General features: G+C 40.8%; 1 protein-coding gene across 1 annotated transcript; it reads left to right on the top strand.

The window, feature by feature from the left end:
- Window positions 1-529: 529 nt before the first annotated feature.
- Window positions 530-26,933, top strand: LOC140992020 (ATP-binding cassette sub-family C member 4-like). Its single transcript, XM_073462222.1, has 31 exons — window positions 530-763; window positions 1,319-1,429; window positions 6,286-6,406; window positions 6,721-6,945; window positions 7,125-7,214; window positions 8,469-8,632; window positions 10,067-10,192; window positions 12,063-12,312; window positions 13,044-13,166; window positions 13,835-13,924; window positions 14,059-14,250; window positions 16,876-16,970; window positions 17,559-17,645; window positions 18,173-18,269; window positions 20,011-20,211; window positions 20,413-20,550; window positions 20,691-20,728; window positions 20,854-20,957; window positions 21,065-21,211; window positions 21,533-21,612; window positions 21,734-21,884; window positions 21,971-22,090; window positions 22,189-22,299; window positions 22,471-22,571; window positions 22,805-22,996; window positions 23,102-23,257; window positions 23,638-23,727; window positions 24,048-24,220; window positions 24,562-24,667; window positions 25,824-25,958; window positions 26,046-26,933. Exons 1-31 carry the CDS (start codon window positions 690-692, stop codon window positions 26,133-26,135), a joined length of 3,978 nt encoding a protein of 1,325 aa, XP_073318323.1. The 5' UTR covers window positions 530-689; the 3' UTR covers window positions 26,136-26,933.
- The last annotated feature ends 22 nt before the right edge of the window (window positions 26,934-26,955 follow it).

Below are 26,955 nucleotides of genomic sequence, written 5' to 3'. Positions count from 1 at the left end.
ATAAACAAAGTAAAACAGTATGATATTGTGTTGTCCTTTTAAGATCAGTTTGTTTATTCAGTCATGAATACAAAGAGTTTGTTAAGGCGTGAAATAATCAGTCAATGAATGATATTTCTCTTCTGGTCAAAATACATAGTGCACCTGTAATGTGTAGTTCTACTGAATCATATTGAAACTTGTCTGTTTAACAGTGAAATTACAGCAATTACACAGAAGATTTAACTTGTATAAAACATGTTATGCCTTATTTGCTGTTAGACACAAGGCTTTCACATGCTATTGTAAATTGTGGCTGTAAATGTAGCGCCATTTTGACGGTAAATCCAACCTTCTTCCACTCTTTTCCAAATAAATCAAGATATATTTGACTCAAATTAGTTTATGCGGAATACCACGCAGCACTCTCAGCCAATCGCGTGAACGCGGAAGACGAGGCGCAGCAAATAGCGTGGGGGCGATCGTCCCATTCAGCCAATCAGGAGTCTCCGGGGGCGGGGCCACTCAAGGTGCTTCTATTTTCTCTCTCAGGACAGCTAGCTCGTGCAGCTGGAGGACCACGTAACGCACACCTCGGGGGTACCGACCTCCGTTATGTGTGTGCTCCGCAGTCACGCTACATAGCCCGGGGCAGCGGTCTTCACAAGGGGACAAAGTTGAGAGAAACTGCCGTGTGAGTGCGGACCACCATGGAAGAAGTTAGGAAAGCTTCAAAGACCAACCCGGCGGCGACGGCCGGCCTTTTTTCCAAGATATTTTTCTGGTAAGTCGACAAAACGTTGCGAAGGGTAACCGGTGTTAGCTAGCGGCACAGTTAGCGGGCGATTTAAACACGTACCGCCCAGTACAGCGTTGGCTCTTATGTATAGTGTTTATTTCTTTACAGTGAGATGAGCCTGTCAGTAGGTGAGTGTAAACTGAGGGTTGCTTTTATGTGTGTGATGTTTACCTGTAGTTTCACAGTTTAAAAAAAGTTGTCCCACGTTGAGGAAAGACTTGAGAGTGAGTCACAAACATCCCCATATCACATCATCCCCCCTGTTCCCCTGTTGTTTGTTATGATCATTTCCTGTTGAATCGCTTGCTTTGGTTACTTAAGTCTAATGGGAAAATTGGTCACAAGCAAATACAGTTTGCATGTAATAAAAAAAATCACATCAGTTCATGAAGTATTTGTACACCAAACCTCCCAACCTCCACATTTAAATGACACCAAATAGTCCATTTATTCACATTAATGCTTCTGACAAGTGTTCATAACTGTAAGTACATGTGCAATTGATGATAATTTGAATTTTTCCCCCCCTTTCTCCATCAGGTGGCTCAATCCTTTGTTCCGCATTGGATACAAACGCAGGCTGGAAGAAGATGACCTGTACGAAGTGCTGGCGGAGGATGAGTCTGAGAGACTGGGCCAGGAGCTGCACAGGTAGGAGAGACCTTGAAAATCAAGTGAACACACAAAGTCCAATGACATTTTCCACTTGTGTTAACTTTTATGGAGCCCCAGTTCCAAGCTACTTAAATTGAAATGACCACAACTTTTGTTTTCACCACTCACAGTCAAAATAAAACCTTTTATTCTTTTACACGAAACATTTAAATGATTTACAAGTATATTATGAATTAAAATGCAGTTGTAGATGATGACTCAAATTTCCCACATTCAAGAGACATTCAAGATGTCACAAGGAAGAGATGATAGTAGTGTTTGTGACAACAGCTCCGGCTGACACTTACAAACTAACTTACTAACTAACTTTTTTACTTAAAACAGAAACTGTCCTTTTTTGTCTCATAAATGGGAAAACATGAATACTTCAGCCAAGTGAAATTCCCACATTTGTAGATCTTTTCTGTGAGTCACAACCTCGCAGTCTTTCCTGTCAGGCTCTTGGAAACTTGAAGGTGCCCTGTGGAGTTTTCTGGTAAACAAACTTCTTATACTATATACTATACTCTGTGTATCCTTCAGGTCAAACAAACTTGAAAGAGTCGTTTCCTTCCTCATAAGTCACACGCGAAGCTGTTTTTTCATTTGACTCCAGTATTGATTACATCCAAGTTTACAACTTTGAGAAATAACTCTCTAGAGTTTCAAAATCCTGTCGCAGAGGGCTATAAACCACTGTCCACTGTTTTGCCATCTGATTGACCTTTAAACTCAGCACAGTGTTTCCCCTAGGATGAAGTCGTAGCAGCGGAGGCGTCACACGTGCAAATTTATTTGTGTATGTTTGCAAAGTACCGCCTCCGGGAGGTTTCTATGTGTCCACTTGCAGCAGAGGGACTCTTGAGTACATATGAGGTGTGATGAGCCAGTCTTTTAAACTAATCTGAAACTCAGATATCACCTACGGTAAATTTAACTTGAAGAGGACACCGAATGTAGAGGTGTAACTCAAACACTCCCAACACCCTGCCAGATAAGAATAACTACATTAATACTGCAAATACTGGTAGTTGTGTTTACAGTGATATACTGGGGAGGCAAACATTTTTCCAGGATGAGGGGTTGTGCCCTTTGTTATACTTGCTATTACTCGAAGGTGTGTTAATTGACTGAGATATGAAGTGTCAAAGCGCAAAATGATATAACGTCAGAGATAAAACGCAGTATATGAGATAAGGTAGGGCTAAAACAAACCGATCGCCCACCTGAAGTCAGTAGCCTCAAGCTTTTAATCACTTAAGGCCAGTTGCCCTCACTTCTCTTGTAGTAAAAATCTTTGAAAAGCTTTTGAAAAAGGAGCTTGTGAGGGATACTGAGCATGCACTCCACCCTGTGCAATTTGCCTAGGACACACTGGTATGCTACTGAGGATCACCTTACTCATCCTTTGATTAAAACACCTAGAGGGGAATAAAATGCATGCTAGATTACTTTTTATGAGTTTTCCTCAGCCTTTAATACTATCAGACCCACATTTTTGCCATGAGGCTGACAGTGTTTTGAGATGATGTATTTTTTAACAAACAGAACACGAGCGGTGAGAGTAAATGGCCATTTAACAGACTCACTATGTTGCTCTACTAGCCAGCGCTGTGTTCTCACCTTTACTTCATATTCTGTATGCAAAGTAAATATGAGAACAGGATCATATTGACATTGCCTGATGATTCAGTCATTGGAGTCTGCTAGCTTTGTCCAAAACAAAGTATGTGGTGGTAGATTTCTCATGCCTCAATATCTGAGCCTACGATCATTAAAGATCAGACCATTCACTGTGTAGATGTCTACAAGTATCTTGGGACAGTCAGAGACTCCAAACTGACCTTTGGGAAGAATAGTGTGTGGTTTGTTACTGTTCTGGATTCATGATAATAAAATCATGATGTCCCTCTTTTCTTGGGCTTTTATCTGCGCAATCTTGTCCTTTCCCTTGAGTCATGGTTTTGGTAACTTGTGTCAGGAAAACAAAATATCTCTAAACTGAATCAGGAATTGGGTGAGCTCAGATCTTTATTCCTCAAAGCTGCAGTGGGAACTCTATTCTTCAGGACTGTACGCATCATTTACATCGTGAATCCTAGCTCCTGCTGTCAGTTTGTGACCCCTCGGTGAAGAACAAAACGATACAGAAAGGTTTTTACCTGCAGCCATTGCACTACTAAACAAAGCGAGCAGGGGATGATGCACTGTTGATGTGTTGAAGCACCTGGTCATGACCTTCTTAGGAGTTTTATGCTTTGATGCTATCATGATACTTTGTTATAGTATTTGTTTGGATCTCTTTTGAATATGTATGGCTGTCATTTCTTGTTTTTAACTGTGGAATTCTGAATCTCACATCTGCACAAGAAACTTTTTTATTTGTTTGATTTTTAGTGGCCTGAATAGATAAAATCAATCAATGAGCACATGTTAGTCTGAAAAAGTAAACAGAAATTTATGTAAGCCAATCAAGTGAAGCAATTTTATGACTTGCAGCAATATCTGCGTGAGTCATGAGTCAATCCCATGGTCAAACCATAGACCTTAAAACGTGACAGCTAGTATTTTGGTCACTATATAAACAAGCATTAATCCATAAAAAGCCTTGAAGGTGAATTTTATGTGTTTGTCAAGTCAAACATTTCCAAAGTTACCAGTAGGTTTCCTCACGCAGTTCAGGTTGTGATGGACAACAACAAAACAGTCTAGGTAGATGAAGATAAATGTGTACGCTACACTGTTTATGCAAAGCCCAGTTTTACAACATGTGCAGGAACAGACAGTTGAGTTTATGTCTAACTTCCAAACACAAACTCCCACAACAGAAACACTCCTCTTCCAAACATACACCCACGTAAACTCCACGGTTTCTAAAGATGCTCTGGTTGTGTCATCCATATTTAGAGAAAAATAGGCTTTTCTGTCTTTTTTATTTAGTGTAGAAATGTGGATTTCACAGGACCATGCCCTTGATTTTTACACACAGCTATTGATTATCTCTGAGTTACATATTTTCAGTTGTAATATGACAGCTTCTTAGAGTGAAATCTGAATTTATCAGTAGCCAAATGAGCATGAAATCCTTAAAGCAGCTGTCCTTAAAGCAGCCACGCTCTGTTAGTCACAAGTCATTGTTTGATAGCGTTGAAAAGTTGCCATGAAAAGCAACATTTTTCCTGAGATACAGAATTAGTCTATCCATAGAGTGCTGGTGGCACCACAGTGGGGGAAAAAAGTAAAATAAATGGAAAACAAAGTGAATTGTTTTTGTAACAGTTTATATATTTAATGAGTGGATATACAGATACATTTTGTCTTCATCAAATCCTAAGAAAAGACCAAAACCAACAATGAATATATACTGCTAACAAATATTGTGTGTGTATCCAAAGCCTGATATACCTTATTCTTATTATTCTGTGCCACATAGATTAATTGTTGTCTAAAAAATACCAATGAGCCACACTGTTGAGTGACATGCTCCTTTAATTGCACACCCTGTCCTTCTGTTATTTTATATTTATTTATTTATATGTATACTTTTTTACTGTACATGTTTATAACAGTGCTGTGTGTGATATGGAACTTCAATTTCCTTGAGGGAACTTCCCAAAAGGATTAATAAAGTCTTCTAAGTCTAAGTCAATGAGCTCTAAAGGTGTATTAATCTGTTGCTGAAAAGACTTCCCAGCTAATGCACTATTTCCTCCTGTTTGGAAGAACTACAGTGATCATATATATATATATATATATATATATATATATATATATATATATATATATATATATATATATATATATATATATATATATATATATATATATATATATATATATATATATATATATATATATATATATATATATATATATATATATATGATCACTGTAGTTCTAATACTGTACATGTATGTATATAGGAGTTCAATAGGAACTGAAAGTTACAGAGTAAGGAAGTGGGTATGTATCGCATATGTGAGAAAAAACACACTTTCAGTTTTGGTATTATCCTTTTAACGGACAGAAATAATCCAAAAGTAACAACTGAAACGTTTTCACCTTGGGCTGTGGTGTTTATGTTGGCTATGTATCGGATACTGGTGCGTTTGAGTTCCAGGCAACATTTCCCATCACTGTCTGAAAAACGTTAAAGAAGGGTTCACTCTAATCACCAAACTTTTATTTGATACATTGATACATATCGATTCTGAATATTTGAAAACACTTTCAATACTCATTTTCCGCAGTATCGATATGCCTGTACCTGCTGTGCTTTCTCCTCTCTCCCACGGAGAGCTAACACCACTGCAGTTGCCACATAAGCCCATCTCCTCCCAATCTTTTGACTTTGGTCAGAGATAAATTAACTTAGAGGCTGTTGCGCTTAACACATAGTACAGACGCCTTGTTATATATTATTTTTATTAAAAATCTAAAAAAGAATAGGCTCTGTTTTTGAACATATTTCAAGATATTGAATTGAAGCTAGAAAGTCCAGTATCGTGACAAGACTAGTCACTTAACATGAACATACCATAAAGGATTTCCCATCTACAGTGGACAATCATTACTCACTCTGGAGCTACCACAGGTGTTGCCATTAGCAACCAAGACCATGAAGCAGCAAGTCTTAACTTGCCTTTGACCACAGCTGGCCTGATTAACACTAACAATACATGTCTCAAGCAAGCGTTGCCATTAAGTGAAAGCAAGGCCTCTTTTTCTGATTAATTGATTAATTACGCGATCAGCGCCTGACATCCAAGTTGTGGCTCATCGAGATTCAAGCCTCGACTTCATATTGCACAAACAAAAAAGCATCAAATAAGATGGCATCTCTTATGTGACAGATACTGGGATCATGAGGTCCAGATGGCTACCAAAGAGCTGCGGAAACCTCGACTCTCAAAAGCCATCATCAGGTGCTACTGGAAACCGTATGCAGTGCTGGGATTCTTTACCCTCCTCGAAGTAAGTGTGATAAGCTTTTGAAATGAGCTGAATAAGGTGTATAATCTGTTGCACAAATTCTTCTATTCGAGTCTTAAAGCATTAAAAAACAGACCATTTATAAAACCAGGTGTTCTTGGTTTGTCAGCAGCATTTTTAGCACAAAAGAAATGTAACAAATATTTTAAAACGGGAGATTTCAGCTCAGCTCAGCAGCTAAATCACTGCACTGTTAAGCAGATTTTGATCAGAACATGCTGTGGTTTGTTGATTGTTAATAATCGCCCACCTTCACACTCACATGTTCACCCTTCCTCTCCCTCTCTGCATATCAGGAAGTCATTAAAGTGATCCAGCCGGTCATCTTGGGGTTGTTGATTCGGTACTTTGAAAGTTACGACCCAGAGGACAATCAAGCTCTTTACCGGAGTCTGGGCTATGCAGCTGCCTTGTCTATATGCAGCATCGGCCTGGCGCTGCTCCATCACCTCTACTTCTTCCATGTTCAGAGAGCAGGCATGAAGATCAGAGTGGCTATGTGTCACATGATCTACAAGAAGGTCAGTAGGAGGACAGCTTAACACAGATGTCAAGGAAAGTAATTCCTGAATTCTTGTCCTTGGCACAGTCTGCCAACTTCAGTCATGTCATTCTGCAGATTTGTACACCACTGGTCGATTTGGCAGTTTCTGTTTTTATGATTGATGCTGCTTCACTGATGATTCTCATCTCTTTACAGGCTCTGTGTCTCAGCAGTTCAGCCATGGGAAAGACCACCACTGGCCAGATTGTCAACCTCCTGTCCAATGACGTCAACAAGTTTGATGAAGTAGGTGAAATTAAGACAACAAGAAGCAGCAGGGCTGCAAAGTGAAGGCAATACAAAATGGCAACAATTTCATAAACCTTCTCAGCCCTTTTTGTAACTACTTGTCCACCATCTACTGAAGGAAACGGCTTCACTGCCACCTAACTTTTGTAGCACTGTAGACGCACACAGCTTTTAAAGGAAAGCTTGACAAAATGAAATGCAATTACAAAAATGTTCATTAAAAGGAAGTTTGTCTGTGCGACAGAGGTTGATTGCGTGTGCCTCCAGATTTACTATGGGGCACACAGTTTGTGTGCCTTACCTTTCTTTTGACAAGATACTTCCTGTGATTTTAGCTGTGTTTACCTCAGTATCCTATTGAGACAGCTGCTGTATCAACACCATCTTCACCTCCACCTGCTGCTGTGTCGGTCACTCTGAGTGACTTGTGTTTTAGTTGTATTATGTTTCTATATCATCTCGCACTGTGCGTTTTTTTGTTTTTTTTGTTTTTGTTTTTATATCTGCTACACTAATATAATCCAAGCTAAAGGTTTTGCCCAACAGTTTCTCTCCTGTGAATTGAAGTGGCTGAAGTAACTGTTTTGTAATCAGGATTAAAAAGTATTTCATGACTTCTATGACGTCTAATTTGAGATATTCCCATCTGGATGATTCAGAACCTACGTTGACTAGTTACTGGATTGTGTTTGTTGTTAAGTGAAAAAAGGGAGCGTAGTCTGGTTATGTAAACTCAAGGAATGCACAATTGACCTAATTTTGCAAGTCACCACTCATGAATCGTTTGAGGCATGATTACAGTTGCAAGATGGTTTGTGTTGATGGGTGTGATGTATTTTAATATTGCATGTGTGGTTAGTGTCTCACGCCAGCGCTGCCCTGACTGTTCACAGGCATGTCTCTCCTAGCCCAAAGCACCAAATCCAATTTGTCTGCATTTGAGTTTCGTTTTAATAAGAGCCTGCTGTGAACTCTCCACAGTTTCTTGAGGGCATTTTGTTTCTTGGCAGTGGGGCTGTTAATTAGACCATGCCGTGCTCTCATGCTGGCTTAGATTAAAGTCTTCTGTAACTAACTGTCAAGTGACTCTCCCCTTTCTATAAAAACTGCCCAGAATTAAATGATTGGAGATGATCACACATGCTTCTTCAGAACAATCTTTGTGATCACTCTATGACTGAAATGTGACTGGCAAATGGGGCGCTTTTCCAATAATGTTACAAATCATTCATGGTAAATTCTCTTCAACAGGTGACGATCTTCCTGCACTTCCTGTGGGTGGGGCCTCTTCAGGCAGCTGCAGTGGTGGGGCTGCTGTGGGTGGAAATCGGCCCGTCCTGCTTGGCAGGAATGGTGGTGCTCATGTTCCTGATGCCTGTGCAAACCATGTTCGGAAGGCTGTTTTCTAAGTTCAGGTAACGCAATTTGACTCGAGCTGTGTGTGTTCCCCACCCTCTTACTTACTGTTGCTGAACCTGGTTTCCCATCTAAGAGCACATGTAGTTGGCAGTGATAACGAACGCAGATTTTCCACTCAAGTCACAGTAATTTTTGAAACAATGGTTTTTAAATTCCATGCAGAAGTGAAAGACTTTTATTCTCTCAGCTATCAAGACTGTTGCTTACAGATTTGTTCAGCTCTAGCTCGCTAACTAATTAACATCATGAGTTAGTTGAAATCTCAGAGTGGAGAGTGTTTCATTATTCATCAATTGAGCTGTAACTAAAGAAAATATTCATGTTTAAGAAGCTGGAATCAGAGAAATTTCCCTTTTTTCCCCTTAAAAACGTACTCAAACCTGTTAATTGATTATCAAAACTGTTGTTGATTAATCTAATAGTCGTCAAATCATTGATAAAGCAGTTGAAAGTTGCAGCTTTTATTCACCAATACATGATATAATGCGTAAAAGACTGAGGCAAAGACCCCTCCAGACACAACACGACAACGGCACCACTGCACTCATTGAAACCATCATCTCTAATGGCCAGTGCCACGCAGCTGTTGCTGCGTCAAGGAAAGCAGCGGTGCCAAGTGCTGTGCTCAACACACTGTGATTGGGCTGAACAGCACAAATCTCATTGTGTCTGGAAGGCCTATAATGCTAAATATACGAGGCAAAAAGAGGAGTGTGAGTGTGTGATAGAGAGTTGACTAAACCATCAAACTCATCTATAAAGTTATGTATTGTCAGAGAATCAGAGGACTTTGGCAGCGATGTTGATTATGTAATTAACCTGTCTGCTCTCTCTGTACTCTACCTGTGTTACACTGTGAAGTTGATGAATGTTCTCAGTCACACGCACACTGAAGGTTAGACACCTGTGACTATTGTTAGACTCTCAGGCTGGATTCAGCGCACCTCCCCTCCCCCTTATCATACTGTATGTCTTTGCTCTTTTATGTATTGTACTATGCTTTGCTGTAATTGCCCTCCAGGGACAAAAGAAAAAGTTGAACATGAACTTTTTTTTCCTGTTGGTCCATTTATAGAATTTTGGTCCGTGTTGATGTTTAATGAACTGCATGTTCAGACAGTACTAGACCAGGGTCAAGTAATGAAGTTGTAAATCTGTCTCAATCACAGTTTATGACTTCAACTCAAAACAAAGACAAGTACAGGGTGTACCTGCCAGCTTACACACTGTACTGTTGCTCTATTTGTCAAACCTTCAAACTTCAAATAGCTTTGGGCAGCTTTTTGTTAGTAAATTGTGACCTAATGGATACAGAAATGTTCCAAACTGTGCAGGAAGCAGTGCAAACATTCTGTGTCAAACTGCTTCTCTTTTCTTTCTTAATTTCTGCAGTGTTTAAGCCAACTGAAATGTTCCACTTTTCTCTCCAGGAGTAAAACAGCTGCTCTGACTGACAGCAGGATCCGCACAATGAACGAGGTGGTGTCTGGAATTAGGATCATTAAGATGTACGCCTGGGAGAAACCCTTCGCTGCTCTGGTCTCTGAGGTCAGAAGGTAAAAACATGAAGGGATTCTTGTTGTCAGTGAGGATATTTATAGATCAAAGAAAGCATTTGAAGAGGAATTCTCTCTCAAATCAAATCTGTTGAATTTATCATGTGTTGTTCAGCATCCATTGCACCAACAACGTAATTTAGAGGCTTGCCCTAGTTATTTCCTGCCCTAAACTAATCCGGCCTCCTTACAGCTTTATCTGATATTTCTAAAACAGTTACATGAAGTTCAGGAAACATTTGTAGCCAAGTAGGTGATTATTATGTTTGTAGTCTCGCCATCAGCTCTGAAAAATGCCATGAGCTGCTGCAAATTACTCGGCTTTATTGGCCCAAGCATGTGGACACTGTTTTTTTGGTTTCTCTCAATGAACTTACACACTAATTAGAAAAACAGCTCATTGGTTTTTCTGACATAGCGCTTCATGTGACAAAGCTCTCTCAGTCCTCAGTGCTCCGCTGTAAAAATAGTCTCTAAGTGAAGACCGCATGTTTCTCACTGGAATCATACACGTCAGTGTCATGCCTTTTATTCAATTCCTTTAAAGTCCTCACTTAATATATTACACGGGTCTGGACAAATGTGGATGTAAACTGCATTCTACTGGTTGGCAGAGGCATACAGTTGTGAGGTGGTATAACCAGTTTGACTGGTATATTAATCCGTAATGTTAATGCTGCTAATTGGACATGTGCCACGTTGTTGTCCTGTGGTACAGTGCAGTGACATGTGCCGCTCTGAGTGCCGGATTGAAAAGAGTGGAAACGACATCCACCCGACACGGTGCCATTCAGGGTTTGGGGAACGCCCACTCCTCTCAACTAGGCGTCTTCTTAATCTAATCACTAAAGAGAGAAGCCGACTACTATTACAGTTAAACATGTGCATGTGACTGATTTATCACAGTCTAACTTCTAACTTCAGTTTGTGTGTAGTATGAATTTCAGTTAGACTTATTCACAAAACACATTTAAAGTGAAATATGAGTTTGCTGATGGTAATGATGGTTATTGGATCGTTGAATTTGAGGTGTGAGAGAGAAGTCGGTCTCATTCCTCAGTTCAGCATTCAGCAGAAACAAACTCTCATTTTGTTTCCTTTTGGGTTAAACTTGCTGAAACTGGTTGTTGGTGGTTTATCTTAGTGGAATCTGCAGTTTATAATCGTGCTACCTTTACTCTGTGTGTGTGTGTGTGTGTGTGTGTGTGTGTGTGTGTGTGTGTGTGTGTTGCCATAGCAACCCACAACATGCAGCTTTGTTATTTCCGTGGCCTGATTTTGTTCTCATCTAATATAAACACCTGTATCATCCTGGCCTTCTGTGGAAAGAACTCTGATTAAACTGTTCTTACCTGTTATCTGATGTTTTCCGTTCCACTGTCCGTCACATTTATAACTACATATGAAAATTAAAAAAAAAAAACATAAAACATGAGCTCCTCTACCTTCCTGTAAATTCTCTATCTGTTAGATCCTTTGACATTACTGTGCAGTAGCTCATGGTGGTGATGTAGTAAATAATAAGACTCCCTCGTTTGATGTTCAGTTGTGAAAAGGTCTGGTTTTGCCAAGACTTTGGGCAAATTCCCCCAAATCATTAAACAAAGTGGCCAGTATTAAAATCTTCGTCTCTTCTGACCTCTAGTTTCTCTCAACCGTCATCCCTAATTGATGTGATCTGGATCATTTCATAGATCAAAGCAAATAGCTGAGTAGTCATGCGCCTCTAATAATTAAGGCTTTTTGGGATTTGTTGGGAAGATTCAACCATTCACACCTTCATTATTATGAGGAAAATTCAAGGCACATGTTATCATCCAACAATGTATGATGTCTTGCCATGTAATTGGATCTCTCTCTGTCGTCTCAGCAAAGAGATCTCCAAGATCATGAAGAGCTCCTACCTACGAGGCCTGAACATGGCCTCCTTCTTCTGCGCCAGCAAGATCATTGTCTTCATCACCTTCACCATCTACGTCCTTCTGGGAAATCCCATCACAGCCAGCCGTGTGTTCGTGACCGTGTCGCTGTACACTGCTGTGCGACTCACCGTCACACTCTTCTTCCCAAGTGCCATTGAAAAGCTGTTTGAGTGCCGTGTTAGCATCCGCAGGATTCAGGTATACTGATTTTATGTTTTGTGCTTTAGTATTGGGATTTAATTATGTTTAATTTGACTTTTTTGTATATCTAAAACAACATAGTTAGCAGTGCTATCAGTGGGAGTCATGAAAGTGCGCTGCTCTTTCTTAAAAGTCGAATGTGGGAGATAAATTTAAGTCGACAGACCCTGCTCTTACTCGGACTTGAGATGGACCTGGCACAGCTTCAATGCACGTCTAAAATCATTGTAAATAATGGTTCCTTCATGCAGGCACGCTTCCGCTGAGCTCTTTGTTTTGTGATCCTGTGCAGAAGCACAGTCTCACCTGGATGTTGACACCACAATTTCAACTGAGTTTGTCATGTCAAACAAAAAGTTTAAATGCATAGGATCCTGCAAAATCCTATAGCTATACAAATACTTTTTTAAATGAGATATTTTTGAAGTTTGTCTGTTTTGTGACTGTGTGCATGTATTCTAAGTTTCACCAATTGCCTATTATCGCTGGCTTAACATTAACATTCTCTTATTAGATGGATCTTAGATGACTTGAAGTTGATATACTAGCCTTCAGTTGGTCTTCTTGCCTGGTCTTTCTTCAATTAAAGCAGCAGTATAATTGTCTACAGTGTTTGGCTTTTGCTGATCTCACAGTTCAGGCTGCTAATCTCTCAACTCTCATGTGGTGTCACCCTGTATGTCCAGCTCTAATGCTATCATCTCCTTTCTTTTTTTTTTATGGTTAAGGAGTTCTTGTTGCTGAATGAGATGGAAAAAAACAGCCCTGCACTGCCACAGGATGAGAAGAATCCAGATAAAAATAAGGACGCCTCAGTGGAGATACAGGACCTGACATGCTACTGGGACAAGGTCAGTTACCTTGTGTTCACTGGTACATAGAACCAAGTTCACCCAGAGACAGTTCACTAGATTAAACCAGTCTAGGAATCTTCTTTAACCTTGTACCGCCCACTGTTGTGCTCATGGGACATTAGCCTTGTGTAGAATTTTCACAGAATGCCATTGAAAACTACATTAATATCACTTTATCATATTTGTATTGATAGACCAGCCTTAGGAAGCGCAGCTCTTGGTACACATAAGCCTAGAAAACACTGCGGGTCTGAAATAAAGTTTGAATTGAATTGAAAAACAAATTGACTTTACTACAACCTAAGTGTAAAATTACCCTGAAGGGGCAGAGCGCAAGGTGTAGAAGTAAAACCTAAAATACCTCTTTTCGTTCAGCTGATGATATGATGGAAATGGCCCCTGAGTGCATCTTAACTCTATGTAGATAAATGTCTAATATATCTGTGCAACATATACAGGAATCCTTGAAATGGAAGCTGTGATGCAGTTTTTCTTTCAGTGCTGTGTCCATGCCATGTGTGCACTGTGCAGCTGTATTATTAAAGTAAACATAAACCAAAAAGAACATAAACAAAATGTTTCCAGTCTTTACAGACAGTAACTACATCACTTCAGGGTTGTTATTACTATATAAGATGTTAAAATATGTTTTGTACATCCTGCAGAGTCTGGATGCTCCGTCTCTGCACAACGTCTCTCTCTCTCTGAACTCGAATCAGCTGGTAGCTGTAATTGGACCGGTGGGAGCTGGAAAGGTCTGTAACCTCCTCATGTCGTCATTTCAGAGTCAGAAAGCAGCTAGCTGTGATTTGTGGAAGACACTTAAGTTAAGTAGTTTGTGGACATGTTTCAGACAGCTAATATCACACCTTTCTTTATGTCTGTCCAGTCATCACTGCTGAGCTCAATCCTGGGAGAGCTGCCTGATGAAAAAGGGGTACTAAAGGTCAAAGGTCAGCTGACCTATGCGGCCCAACAGCCCTGGGTGTTCCCTGGAACCATCCGCAGTAACATCCTGTTTGGGAAAGAGCTGAACCCCCAGAAGTATGAGCGAGTCATCAAAGCCTGCGCTCTGAAGAGGGTGAGAGAGTTTAATCATTACCTCTGATTACATTTTGCAGTGTAATAAGTACACATTGTAGTTCAGACGGATAAAGGCCTGACTCATTACATGTAAAACAAACAAAAAAGGTCATGAACATGTTTGATACTTTGTCCGACAAAGTGTTAACCTGCTCCAGAGCAGGTTAGCAAGCCCTGGCAAAGGTAGGGGTTAGCCCAAACTGGAATGTGTGGGGCTAAGACACTTCTTACAATGGTCTTAGTCTTGGGCATGTGTGTTTTTCATTTTGAGTAGTAGATTTTAGAACACTCTCTGCATTTCTGTTTCTCCTCGCTGGTTTGGAGTGCAGGGCTCAGTCGGAAAAATGTGATGTTGGCTACATCCTTGCAGAAATCATATCAATCAAAATGTGATGAAATTTGTGGAGTTGTTTGTGTATGGTGTTGGCTGGGCTACTGTAAGTCAAATCTTATCAAACCACCCCCACACAGTTCCGGTAAAACAGATGAGCTGAATTTTTTAAGTCCAGCTGAAAGTAAGTAGATTTGTGTCCTCCTTTAGACAAAAAGGTCAAACTATTTTAATTTGATGGAATACCGCTGCAGTATCCGTCTATGTATTGGATACTGTACGATCTAAAGGCAATTGCCACAGACTAGTCTGAACAACAACCCACCATAGCTTTCCTGCTAAAGCCTCATTCAAATAAGAACATTTCTTTTCCTTTCCCTGAGTTAAAGGAGTGACTAAACAAACTTTACCGTTAAAAAAAGTTTACCATTAACATCCGTTTTGCAGAGGGGATAGCCAATTAGTTGCAGATCATTAAACAGTGTGAAAACATACCTGTAACTGTCGCTTAGGTCCAGTTAGAAGCTGGTGTGGTCCTTCCTCTTCAGTACCACTGCTCACAAAAGGGTTTGTTTACTTTGTCTCTCCAATGGAAGTCACTGGAGACCAAGACCTCTGTGCAAACATATATTCCAAGTAGTGTGAAGTGTGAAGAGCAATCATTACAGCAAGGAAAGCTTGTGTACATAAAGGCACCTGACTTATTTATGACATTATCCTTTATATGCCGATATATCCATGAATGTCATGTTATGAACAAATATTTAAGATTTAAAGCCAGTTTTTCAGGGGCTTTAAACTGGTGCATGTTATGTTGACACATAGATATTAGCTGATAGAAGTCTGAGGCTATGAATCTGTAGATGTGAGATTACGCAAACCAGCTGCTGGTTTCCAGGGGAAAAAAACGGGAAGAGGAGCAACCAGTTTATAAAAGACACAATAGCTCTGAAAACAAGCTGACTAGGTGCTGTTTCAGTCATTCCTCAGCCATGGACTGCAGTGACATGACAGAAGTGATCCGTAAACTGTTACTGAATGTCGGAGGACACACAAAAGGAGTCCACAGCAGAGTCCTAACTGAAGACTGTTGGTTGCTAACTTTCCTCGTGCTGCTTTGTGGCTTAGAATATTAATAAGATGCCATTTGTTGCTGCTAAGCCATTCATGTCTGTCTGAGCTCAGTTTATGGAGAACTACAACTTAACTGCACATGTGACAGTGTGAGACACCTCCGCTCTCTCACATGTCTGACCAACAGCAGAGGATGAGCCATGATTGCACTTCAGTGTCACAATCACTGGAGGAGAGGTTGCTCAGGCTGTGTGCAGTCAATGAGTTACTTGTAATTCCTGTGACTTTTGTCCACTTAAACGTAATTGGCAGAAGGAAACTAAATTATCCAATTAAAACACACCTGTCTGAAATAAATGCTCTGCTCTGACACAGACTGAACACAATTATCGTCTTCTATCATTGCAGTTTTTACGAGTAATCTCATTTAATGTATGACTTATCTGTACTCCATAAACCGTCTTTTATATTCAGTCGCATAATGTTTAACTGCTGACTCATTTATTGCATTTTCACCCACTTGCATCAGTTTTCACGTTGTGAAAAACAGTGGTTACTTACTGGAAAGACGTGTTTTCTTGCCCATGTGTATATTTAACAGGTTGTCTGTGTTTTAACACAGTTCGTGACAGAGTTCGAAACACAACTATCATGTTTGATATTATCTGGACATAAGGATAGGCTTATTTTCATTATTTAATGAATCACATTGTCAATACAGTTTCTTTAAGCCTAAAATGAGATTTCCACGTGTCTTCATTTTATGTTATGTTTTGTTTTCAGGAAAAGCAGAAAATACGAATATTTAAGAAGCTGGCCCAGCAAATGTTTGACATTTATTACAATATAACGAGTGTGAAATGATGAAATGAGGATGAAATGATTAACATCAATTCAGAAGTTGACATATCTTTGCCACATAACTTTATCAGGCAGAGGTAGAAATATCCTGAACGCCCCCTTCTGTTTTGTAAAAGCATTTTTATGGCATACATTCCTTGTCTGTACATGTTCGGACATGTTTAGTTCATCAGAAGGTCGGCCCTGACAGTCCCTGATTTTCTACCTCATAACATTGCAAGGCCGCCAGATCGTATGACACTACTGTGTCACTTTGAAGGTCACCTCACTCATGTCTACTCTGAATATATATATATTTATATATTATTGTGATGTTTCAGTTCCATGTTGAAGGTATCGTGCTGTCTGTCTGTGCAGGACATGGAGCTGCTCCCTGATGGAGACCTGACGCTGATCGGGGACAGAGGGGCCACACTCAGCGGGGGACAGAAAGCTCGTGTCAACCTGGCGAGGTCAGAGCACAGTCCAAATTATTATTATACTTTTTAAATCACATCATTTGTTATATTATTGTCTGATAATGTGATGTCACTTGAGTCTGCATCTGTTGGGTCTGATGCTAGCAGCTGCAGGCTACATTAGCAGCTTAACACACCTGAAGCACCAAGTTTGAATTAGGAGGCTGAATGTGTGGAATAAAAAAGATGATATCTCTGTTTCTACTTTTCTCTACTTCTACTGTTTGTGACAATCTTACACAACATGGATCAGTTTCAGTGCAGTGCAGCTGCATATCTCCGGTGTAACAGTGAGATGATAAGTTATAGTTGTGTCCGCAATGATGGCACCTTTCGGGAGAAAAAGTGAACCTAAAATTGCTCAACACAAGAAGAAGAACTACATCACTCCCTGTCAAGCAAATATTGATGGGGCGCTACATAGTACAACACTTGATGCCAACGACATGCTCCAAGAGAATAGATTGATCTGCTGTTTCAAAGGCATAGTGTTAGCAGCAAGTAAGAAAACCAAGTTAGTGAACTTTCTACAAGATGTAGTAGCTACATGCTGGCTAACAAAATTGTGTGTGTTTTTGTCAGGGCTGTGTATCAGGATGCAGACATCTACCTCCTGGACGATCCTTTAAGTGCTGTGGATGCTGAAGTTGGGAGACACCTCTTTGAACAGTAAGTGTTTCAGCCATGAACTCTCCTTCTCATCTTATTTGACCTCAGTTTGTCAAGTCTCTGAGGTTTTATTCCCTCCATCTATCTAAATGCTCAGCAGGTTAAGGTCTCACGCTGTTAAACTACAGCAGGAGGGATTTATTTGATCTACCAAACGGCAAAATCCTGGAGTGTTCTGGTCAACACCCCCTGGTAGAGAGCTTCAAAGAAATCCTTCAGTGCAGGAGAAAGTTCCCGTAAAAAGAGGGCTGGAAGTCTATCTGTATTGTATCATAATGAAGATCAAGAAAAGGTTTCCAGTGTTTGAAAGAACTAAGCCCAAGTCAGGAAGAGGTGCGGTGCTGCTGGTGTCAGGCAGACAATTGAAACTGGCCCCACTCTTCCTGTTACACTCCAGAGAAATGGAAGAGGAAGGCACACAGAAAGAAAAACAAATCCCAAATAGAATTACTGTGTCCAACTCTAACAATATCATATATATATATGTTAGTGATGAACCTGACGTGATCTTCACATCCGTGTTTCAGGTGCATCTGTGGCCTTCTGAGGAACAAGCCTCGTATCCTGGTTACACACCAGCTGCAGTACCTGAAGGCAGTCGACCAGATTCTGGTGCTCAAAGAGGTTTGTCCTTTATGTGCTCAATCTTTACTCCATGAGCAGTATTTACACTATTACAAAATACACATTTGTTTAACCCCCAGCACAATGGACCACCTGCTAGAGCCAGATTAGTTCTTAAGTACACACACGAGTGATTTAAGAGATAGTGTGGCAGTTGTTCATTCATTATTAATTCTCTGTCTACAAATTAGATCAATGGATGGTCCATACCTGCCATATGAGTCATGTACAGGGATTTGGAATACAATAGAAAATACTTTGTTGTCCATCCTTTGCATGCCGAAGCCGGTAATTTATATCATATCATATCATAACACACGATAAGCGCTCCATTGTTCCATGGAAAATTTTATGTTTTGTCTATTTTATTAATGTGAAACGTCTTGTGCTGCTGTCTTGGCCAGGACTCCCTTGTGAAAGAGATCTGGAATCTTGATGGGAATATTCCTGGTAAAATAAAGATTACATTTAAAAAAAATAAAAAACTCTATGTCCTGAATCAGAAAAAAGATACAAAGTACTGTGTGATAAGTAGCAGGCTCGTTTAAAAAGTGGCTGTATTCTATGGCAACGGGGAAAAACGATTTTCTATGGATGCTCTTCTTGGCACAGAGACTCTGTACGTTTGCCCGAGGCAGCCGCTGACAGCGGTGATTTGTTTGGTTTAAATTTGCAGCGCTCCAAAAACTGCAGGTCCATCAGCTGCTACTCCAGGTGCACTGGAGTCTGCTTTACTGCTGCACGTCAAGGTATCAGGCAAAGCTAGATGACCCAGAGGACGATGGGCACTTTTATTGTCATTTTGCTTGACCGTTATGACCAGTACAACATATGTTTAACACAATAGGACATGAAAGAAACTCAAGTGAAGTTGGCTAGTGTAAGTATAACATGGAAATCAACTAACTAATATAATAATGAAAACATAAAGTAGAGCATAATGGGTGCCAAGTTACAGAGAGGCTGAACGTATTGACCATTTATCCAATTTAGTAATTGAAATCTGTTCCACCAGCTGCCTCAGGGTCACAAGAATAATTTTATTTATGTATTTATCCTTTCTATCATCAGGAAGGTCCCATTGAGAAAGAACATATTTCCTTTTAAGGCTGCCTGCAACAGCAGTTAACAGTTACATTAAAAAAAAAAATGATGCATTCCACCTTGAGTCAAAGATTATTGAAAACAGGGACACGTTTTCTTCAGGGCCGTTTGTCAAGAGCTTTTAAAGTTATGGTATGTTGCCCAGGATGCATTAAAAGAGAAAGCGCACCCTGAGGACAATTAAAAGATAAACAATAAGATCTCTCAGAAATTAATCAACGTTTGATCCCGCAGGATCAATCCTTATGTGACCTCCTGAATTTCCACTTTATAAACATGAAATATTAACATTTAATGGGAGGATGGTAATGTCACTTTATTGTAGTCCATCAGCTTTCCTCTGGCTCCATCTTCAGGTTGAATGGTCATCCTTGCACTGACCATACCACCCTCAAGACAAACTACTACTATTTATGTTTGTAGAGGAGCAGAATGAGACAAAATGGTGTTCTTTGCAACAACAGAATGAACATTAAAGCCTCTTCAGATCACTAACTGGACTTCAGACTGTTAGTGTTAAAAGATGTCTGTATAATGAAATGTATTACTCACACACCAAGTTTGTGTATACAGTACATGATGAGATAGTGTGTAGATGCTCTGTGTTTACATACCAATCTGTGTGTGCTCTTATCAGGGTCACATGGTGGCAAAGGGGACGTATACAGAGCTGCAGCAGTCTGGAGTGGACTTCACCTCGTTGCTGAAGAAGGAGGAAGAGGAGGAGCAGCAGCAGCCTCCTCAGGACATCGCCGCCAGGAACAGAACTCTGTCACAGAACTCCGTGCTCTCACAGGCCTCATCTGTGCACTCAGTCAAAGATGGAGACCAGTTACCGGTTCGTGCATCATTTCCTCTGTTTGTTTGTTTGTCCGACCCACATCCTAAGACTTGGTGCGACATTTACTTTGGCACATTTTGATTCCCCTTTTTGTTCACTTACTGGAAGTTTAATCAATTGATCCCTTGTTGTTTAATAAAATACATTTTTATTTTTCTTGTGTTTAAACTCTGAGTTAATCCATTGTTTTCCACACAGGCAGAGCCGGTTCAGACAGTAGCAGAGGAGAGTCGGGCTCAAGGAACCATCGGCGTGAGTCTGTATATGAAATACCTGAGAGCTGGAGCCAACATCCTGGTTCTGCTCTTTGTCGTGCTGATCAACATTCTGGCTCAGGTACGCAAGAAGCTCAGTAGAGAGCACTAATGAATGTTATTTTACTTTCTACGTGTTAGCTCAGTGAGAAAATGTAAAAAAAAAAAAAAAAAAGTCTAGCACAGATGAAGACCTATTGCTCATTCCTTTTTATCTTCCAGGTTGCATACATCGTGCAGGACTGGTGGCTGGCTTACTGGTAAGTATGAAAATGACTAAAAACAACAAATTATATTACGCACATTAATCCACAGTATTTGTATATTCCAGGTCTCTGATTTCTTCTGATATTTTGTGTAACTTTATAACATTTTCACTGGTCAGGGCTGAAGAGCAAGAGAAGCTGACTGCTAACAGCACCGTCATCCAAAACGGTCAAAACGCCACCGAAGAGCTGAACTTAAACTTCTACCTGGGAATCTATGGAGGTAATCTGAAAACACACATTTTCATTCCCACCGCTCAATGTGGTGTCTCCTGCACTGCATTTCAATAAAAGTAAATATTCTGCTGTCTGTTTTTTTTTTTTTTTCAGGTTTGACTTTAGCCACCATCATTTTTGGCTTCATCAGGAATTTGCTCTTCTTTCACGTGCTGGTGAGGTGTGCACAGTCTCTGCACAACCGCATGTTCAACACCATACTCAAAACACCTGTTCGCTTCTTTGACATCAACCCTATCGGTGAGAAAATTTCAACATTACCTTTAATTATTAATCACTTATTGATCATATTTTGGGCATTAGTTGGTTGAAGTAATGCAGATTGACATGAGAAAACGATATCCTCCCTGTTACAAGTCTTTTAGGTCATAGACTTTAGTTTCCAATCGTATTGTAGATGTGTTTCTTTGAAGTTACTGTCCTCTTTTGAGTTATTTTATCTTACCGAAAGGCCCTCTAAGCAAAAATCGCTCGAAGATTCTTCACCAAACTAATGTTTTGTTGTTAAGTTTCTATTTCCACTGTATGATATTCTCTATATTGTCTTCTGTCTCATCTCAGGAAGAGTCCTGAACAGGTTTTCAAAGGACATCGGCCAGCTGGATTCTAACATGCCGTGGACTTTTGTGGACTTCACTGCTGTAAGGACAGATCTCACACCAACTACTAGCAGCTAGAAACATGATGAATCCTAACCCCCAGAGAGCCACATTCCTGAAATTGTCAAACAGTAATCAGATTTAATTTTTTCCCTCTGAGCAGGTGTTCCTGCAGATTCTTGGTGTGGTCGCTGTGTCGGTGTCAGTGATCCCCTGGATCCTCATCCCTGTGCTCCCCCTCCTTCTCTTCTTCATCTACCTGCGTCGCTACTTCCTGCAGACCTCCAGAGACATCAAGCGTCTAGAGTCCACCAGTGAGTGTCACACAGTTCAACAGCGTGTGTGTCGAGGCTCTTCTGTATCTATATCATGTACATAATATGTGTTAATCTTCCTGCAGCTCGGAGTCCAGTCTTCTCCCACCTGTCCTCGTCTCTTCAGGGCCTGTGGACGATCCGAGCCTTCGGAGCAGAGCAGAGGTTCCAGAAAATGTTCGACGCCCATCAGGACTTGCACTCAGGTCAGTCTCAGCCTCAGCACTTTCACATTCAACGTTCATCCTTAGGAAGTTTTTGTGAGCTCTCCAGTGTCAATAACATGCTTTTTCGTCCTGAACAGAGTCCTGGTTCCTGTTCCTGACCACCTCTCGTTGGTTTGCTCTCCGTCTTGATGGCATCTGCTCCATCTTTGTGACTATCACCACTTTTGGCTGCCTGCTGCTCAGAAACCGTGAGGGAGATTTCTAATCTTTTAACATTAGAGGTAGAATTGTTCAAACGCTAGACATGAATAATAATAATAGTTTATGGAATATTAGATGTTGACTCCAGTGATTTTGTACAAAGATCAAGCGAGTGTCTTATATTTCAATAAAACATCCTTTTTCCCATCTCCTGTCAGAGCTGGAAGCTGGCGCTGTTGGTTTGGCTCTATCCTACTCTGTCACACTGATGGGCATGTTCCAGTGGGGTGTTAGACAGAGTGCCGAGGTGGAGAACATGGTAAGATGTTCTTCTTGTCTTTGATTTTATTTACTACTTGTATTCAGCTGAGCAAAGTAGTTCAGTTGTGGTAAATCAGTGTTGAGAAAAGACTTCACCATGCATGCCTCAACAAAATCTCAAAGGAGACAGTTGTACACGTTCTGTGTAAAAATATGTTTAAATCTTTAAAAAGATCATGGAAGGGAAGAAAAATCATAATTAAATAAATGCTCCATCTCTTCTGTCTTCAGATGACGTCAGTGGAGAGAGTGGTGGAGTACACTGAGTTGGAGAGTGAAGCACCCTGGGAAACCCACAAGCGTCCTCCTCCTGATTGGCCCAGCAAAGGCCTGGTGACCTTTGACCGAGTGAGCTTCTCTTACAGTGAGGACGGACCGCTGGTGCTGCAGAGCATGAAAGCCATGTTCCGACCCAAAGAGAAGGTGGGGCATCTTTTTGTCTTCATAGGACCAATTACAGTTCATGTCGGCCTGCTTGTCAACTTGCACAATGGACAATAATGAGTCTGCGTGTCTCTCCTCTGTCAGGTTGGTATTGTGGGTCGGACCGGTGCTGGGAAAAGCTCTCTGGTCTCAGCTCTGTTCCGCCTGGCAGAGCCTCAGGGGAAGATCTACATCGATGGTGTTCTGACCTCTGAGATCGGCCTCCATGACCTGCGCCAGAAGATGTCCATCATCCCACAGGTAAACATGAGACCACCTCCACTTAACGTGCATTAAAAACTCAACCAGTGATGAGCTCATTTTATTAAGACACATTATTGCTGGCAAGTTGAACATGTAGAAATACAGAACATCACTCATTGGAGGCAAATGGTTTCTTTTAAAAAATAAAAAGGGGAAACTTCTGAAAATGTCCTACTTGGATAATCCATTTTGGAAAACAAATGTAATCAGACTTCTTTTGACCAACTGGTGCTATTTGATGGTCCTGTAGTGTTGATCATCAGTGGTACTGTTTATCACCTACAGAAAAACTCAATGTGTCACTTCAACTTTAAAAACTGTTCATACTACACTTGTCTGTAGAGTAACCTCTGACCCCTGCCTCCCTCGTTTTCTAGGACCCAGTGCTGTTCACAGGCACCATGAGGAAGAACTTGGACCCTTTTAACCAACACACTGATGAAGAGCTGTGGAACGCTCTGCAAGAGGTCAGAAACAACCCAGACAATGAACCGTACAGACGCATGATTAAAAATTTAATAACAAGGATAAAAATACAAACATTAAGAAGCTGAAGACAAGAACAACCCCTCCACCCCTTATCTATCTGAACTACTGACTGATGGGAGTCATTAGTGATGGGTGGTGTGCAGAAATCCATTTGAAATCATTAGTCACAGTCTTAAATGACCGAGTCTTAATTTAAATGCCACTTAAATGTTTGGAACGACTGTCTGTCTGATGTAGGCTTCAGCATCCCCATCACACTGCAGTGTAATAATCTTGAGTGTGTCCATGTGTCCTGCAGGTGCAGCTGAAGCCTGCGGTGGAGGAGCTGCCCGGTAAGTTGGAGACGGTTCTGGCCGAGTCAGGCTCCAACTTCAGCGTGGGCCAGAGGCAGCTGGTGTGTCTGGCCAGAGCCGTCCTGAGAAAGAACCGCATCCTCGTCATCGACGAGGCCACAGCCAACGTGGACCCCAGGTACTGCTGACACAGCCTCACTGGCAGTCGTAGTAGAGAATAGAAAATGGCTGCAGTAGTACTGTGTAGTTTTCCATCTTTGTTCTTGCTAGAGAAGAAAATATGACCCACACCTACATGATGGCTCGTGATATACTTACAAGCTCTATTAGTGTATATTGGTGCTGTAAATGTATCTATGGTGTCCCATTAAAAAGAAATGGAGGTATTTTTCATGTGGTAATGATGAACTATTAAAACACGACCACAGCAGTTGTTTTCTTATCAAACCCTTAAGTCATGTTACTAGTGGCACCTGCAGCAAAACTAATGTTTGTAATGTATGTGCTGTGTCCCTGCAGGACAGATCAGCTGATCCAGAAAACCATACGGGACAAGTTCAGAGAATGTACTGTTCTGACCATCGCTCATCGCCTCAACACCATCATAGACAGCGACAGGATACTGGTGAGTCCTCTGACATTCTCATGGAAGCCCATTTTTGCCAATATGATGAAAGTCTGTTAGTCTTTATAATGAGAAACTAAACCTCCGGACCCCACGATGGTATCCATTTAGGTCTGCTAGGCTTAGCAGCTCAAAATCAAGAAATTAGTGGACGAGACAAAGTCCTTAGTTTGAGGTTCATCACACTGGTGGAAATGGGCTTCCATACATTCCTGCAAAAAGTACCTATTAGAGCACAGAGTTACACTTGAGTTGTTTGTAGCTGCTGATAGTTACATTATTTCTCTGTAGACTCAGCTAAAGTGATGTAATCTTGTATAAGACATCCTACCTGGAGGTTCTAACGCGACAGGTGTTTATGATATTTCGTTCAATTGCAGTTCAAAGTTGAATGAGTTTAAACACTGAACATTTTAACCTCCATTTAAAGGCTAGGGTTTATACTGTATGTTAATTTCTATGGTGACTAGAACAGCATAGTTACACCCACAGGAAAGGGAAGTAACAGCTGCTGCAGGTTTGGTGCCTGAACACTGGCTTTTACTAAAACCTCTGCTCACTGAATGTAACAGGCAGAGAGATTGAGAAATATTTCCAGCATGCTACTCCCCCTAACAGTCACATGTCTGTTTGTGTACAATTTAAACAACCGAGAAAGTGAACTTTGAGGATGTTTATGCTTTCAGACTGTGGGTCCATACCTACAGATGAGAGATAAGATATCATTTCCAAAATACTGAATTATTGCTCAAACTTTTCAAAGTGAAGACAGAGCTCAGTCCTCCACACCATTACCTAGATTAATAGTCTCATAACACTAGTTGCTTTGTGTATGCTGCCCTCTTGTGGTTTCAAGAGGCTCAGTTCATCCTGACATCGAGTATGAGAGAAAACACTGGAACAATACTTTAGTTTTGTGTTGATCTGAAGTCCTCCGGTTGACAGTTCGCAGCTTGTTGAATCTGTGACTACAATCAGCAGCATCACTTGTTAGTAACCTGTTGCACAACAGAAGTTTCCAGAACTAATGGGCGTTTATTCAGCCACTCTGATATTATTGGAAATATTAGCAGCTTGTTTGTTCACTGTATGAAGGACCCCTGCAGCAAACACCCAGATTAAATTAATAAATATTAAACTATGATTTTGTCTGCAGGTTCTAGATGCAGGGAAAATTCACGCCTATGATGAGCCTTACACCCTGCTTAAAGATAAAGACGGCATCTTTTATAAAATGGTGCAGCAGACCGGCAAACAGGAGGCTGCAGCTCTACTAGAGGCAGCTAAAGAGGTGAGGTTTAGCCTTCACATAACTTTTATAAAATATGAAAAACTTTTCTTTTAAGTGAATCTGATTTTGTAAACGCTGTCTTTTCAGGCCTACGAGGGCAGAAGCCGTCCCAATATTTCAAATGGACACGCAGAAACAGCGGATGGTAATTTGGTTATCTTTGAGACTGCTCTGTAAGCTCAGGGAGGTTCAGACTCTTCAGGAAGTGTCTGGGCTCATACTGCGCCCCTCCAGCCTCTGGTGACAGCACACCAGGCCTGGACAGAAGGGCCTCCACCAGTTCAGCTGGGGAGGAGACGAAGACGGAGGACGGGATCTGCAGAGGCTCAGGCCTCACTGTGGCCGATCCAACTATACGCACATTATGCTGTTGTTTCCTTCAAGCTGACGCAGCTTGGAATCACTACTGTAAAAACTGTTGACATAGATCAATATATGCTCCATATGTATCGTGTTAACCAACTGCTGCTCAGTAAACTGATGCCTTGGAGAAATTGCTTTTAAATGGCTGCATAATCCTTAAAGAAACTAAGTGCCTTATTTCAGGTTTGCACGTGTTAATTTAACTTGTCGATAATGTAAATCTGTATCCAAAGTGGCCTTTGTGTTTGTATGTACAAGTAGCACTGTTGCACAGGACTAATGATTACCAAATTACACAGCAGCGCCAGTTTGTGCGCCCTCAGTAAAAATCTGTTTCGTACATTGATGTACAAACATGTTCCAGCCTTCAGAAGAAGCTCCTTTTTATACTGTTTTTATTCACACTGCCAGAGTTTACAGTGAAGACGATCAGGCTGCAGTCTGAACACTGCTGCTGCAACTGACTGATGGAGTGTGTTCAATCACTGTTCAAATTATTTAGCACTCATTTGTTTTTACTGTTTCAATGCGTCATGACTATCTATCTGTTAATACTGTCTCCAGTTTGTACACTTATTATGTCAGATGCTGCATAAATACCTACAAATCTGATTCTGATGTCCTTTGACTCAAC

This window comes from Pagrus major, chromosome 24 (assembly GCF_040436345.1).
Source record: "Pagrus major chromosome 24, Pma_NU_1.0".
NCBI classification, from domain to species: domain Eukaryota; kingdom Metazoa; phylum Chordata; class Actinopteri; order Spariformes; family Sparidae; genus Pagrus; species Pagrus major.
This window is presented reverse-complemented; position numbering and strand designations above follow the sequence as displayed.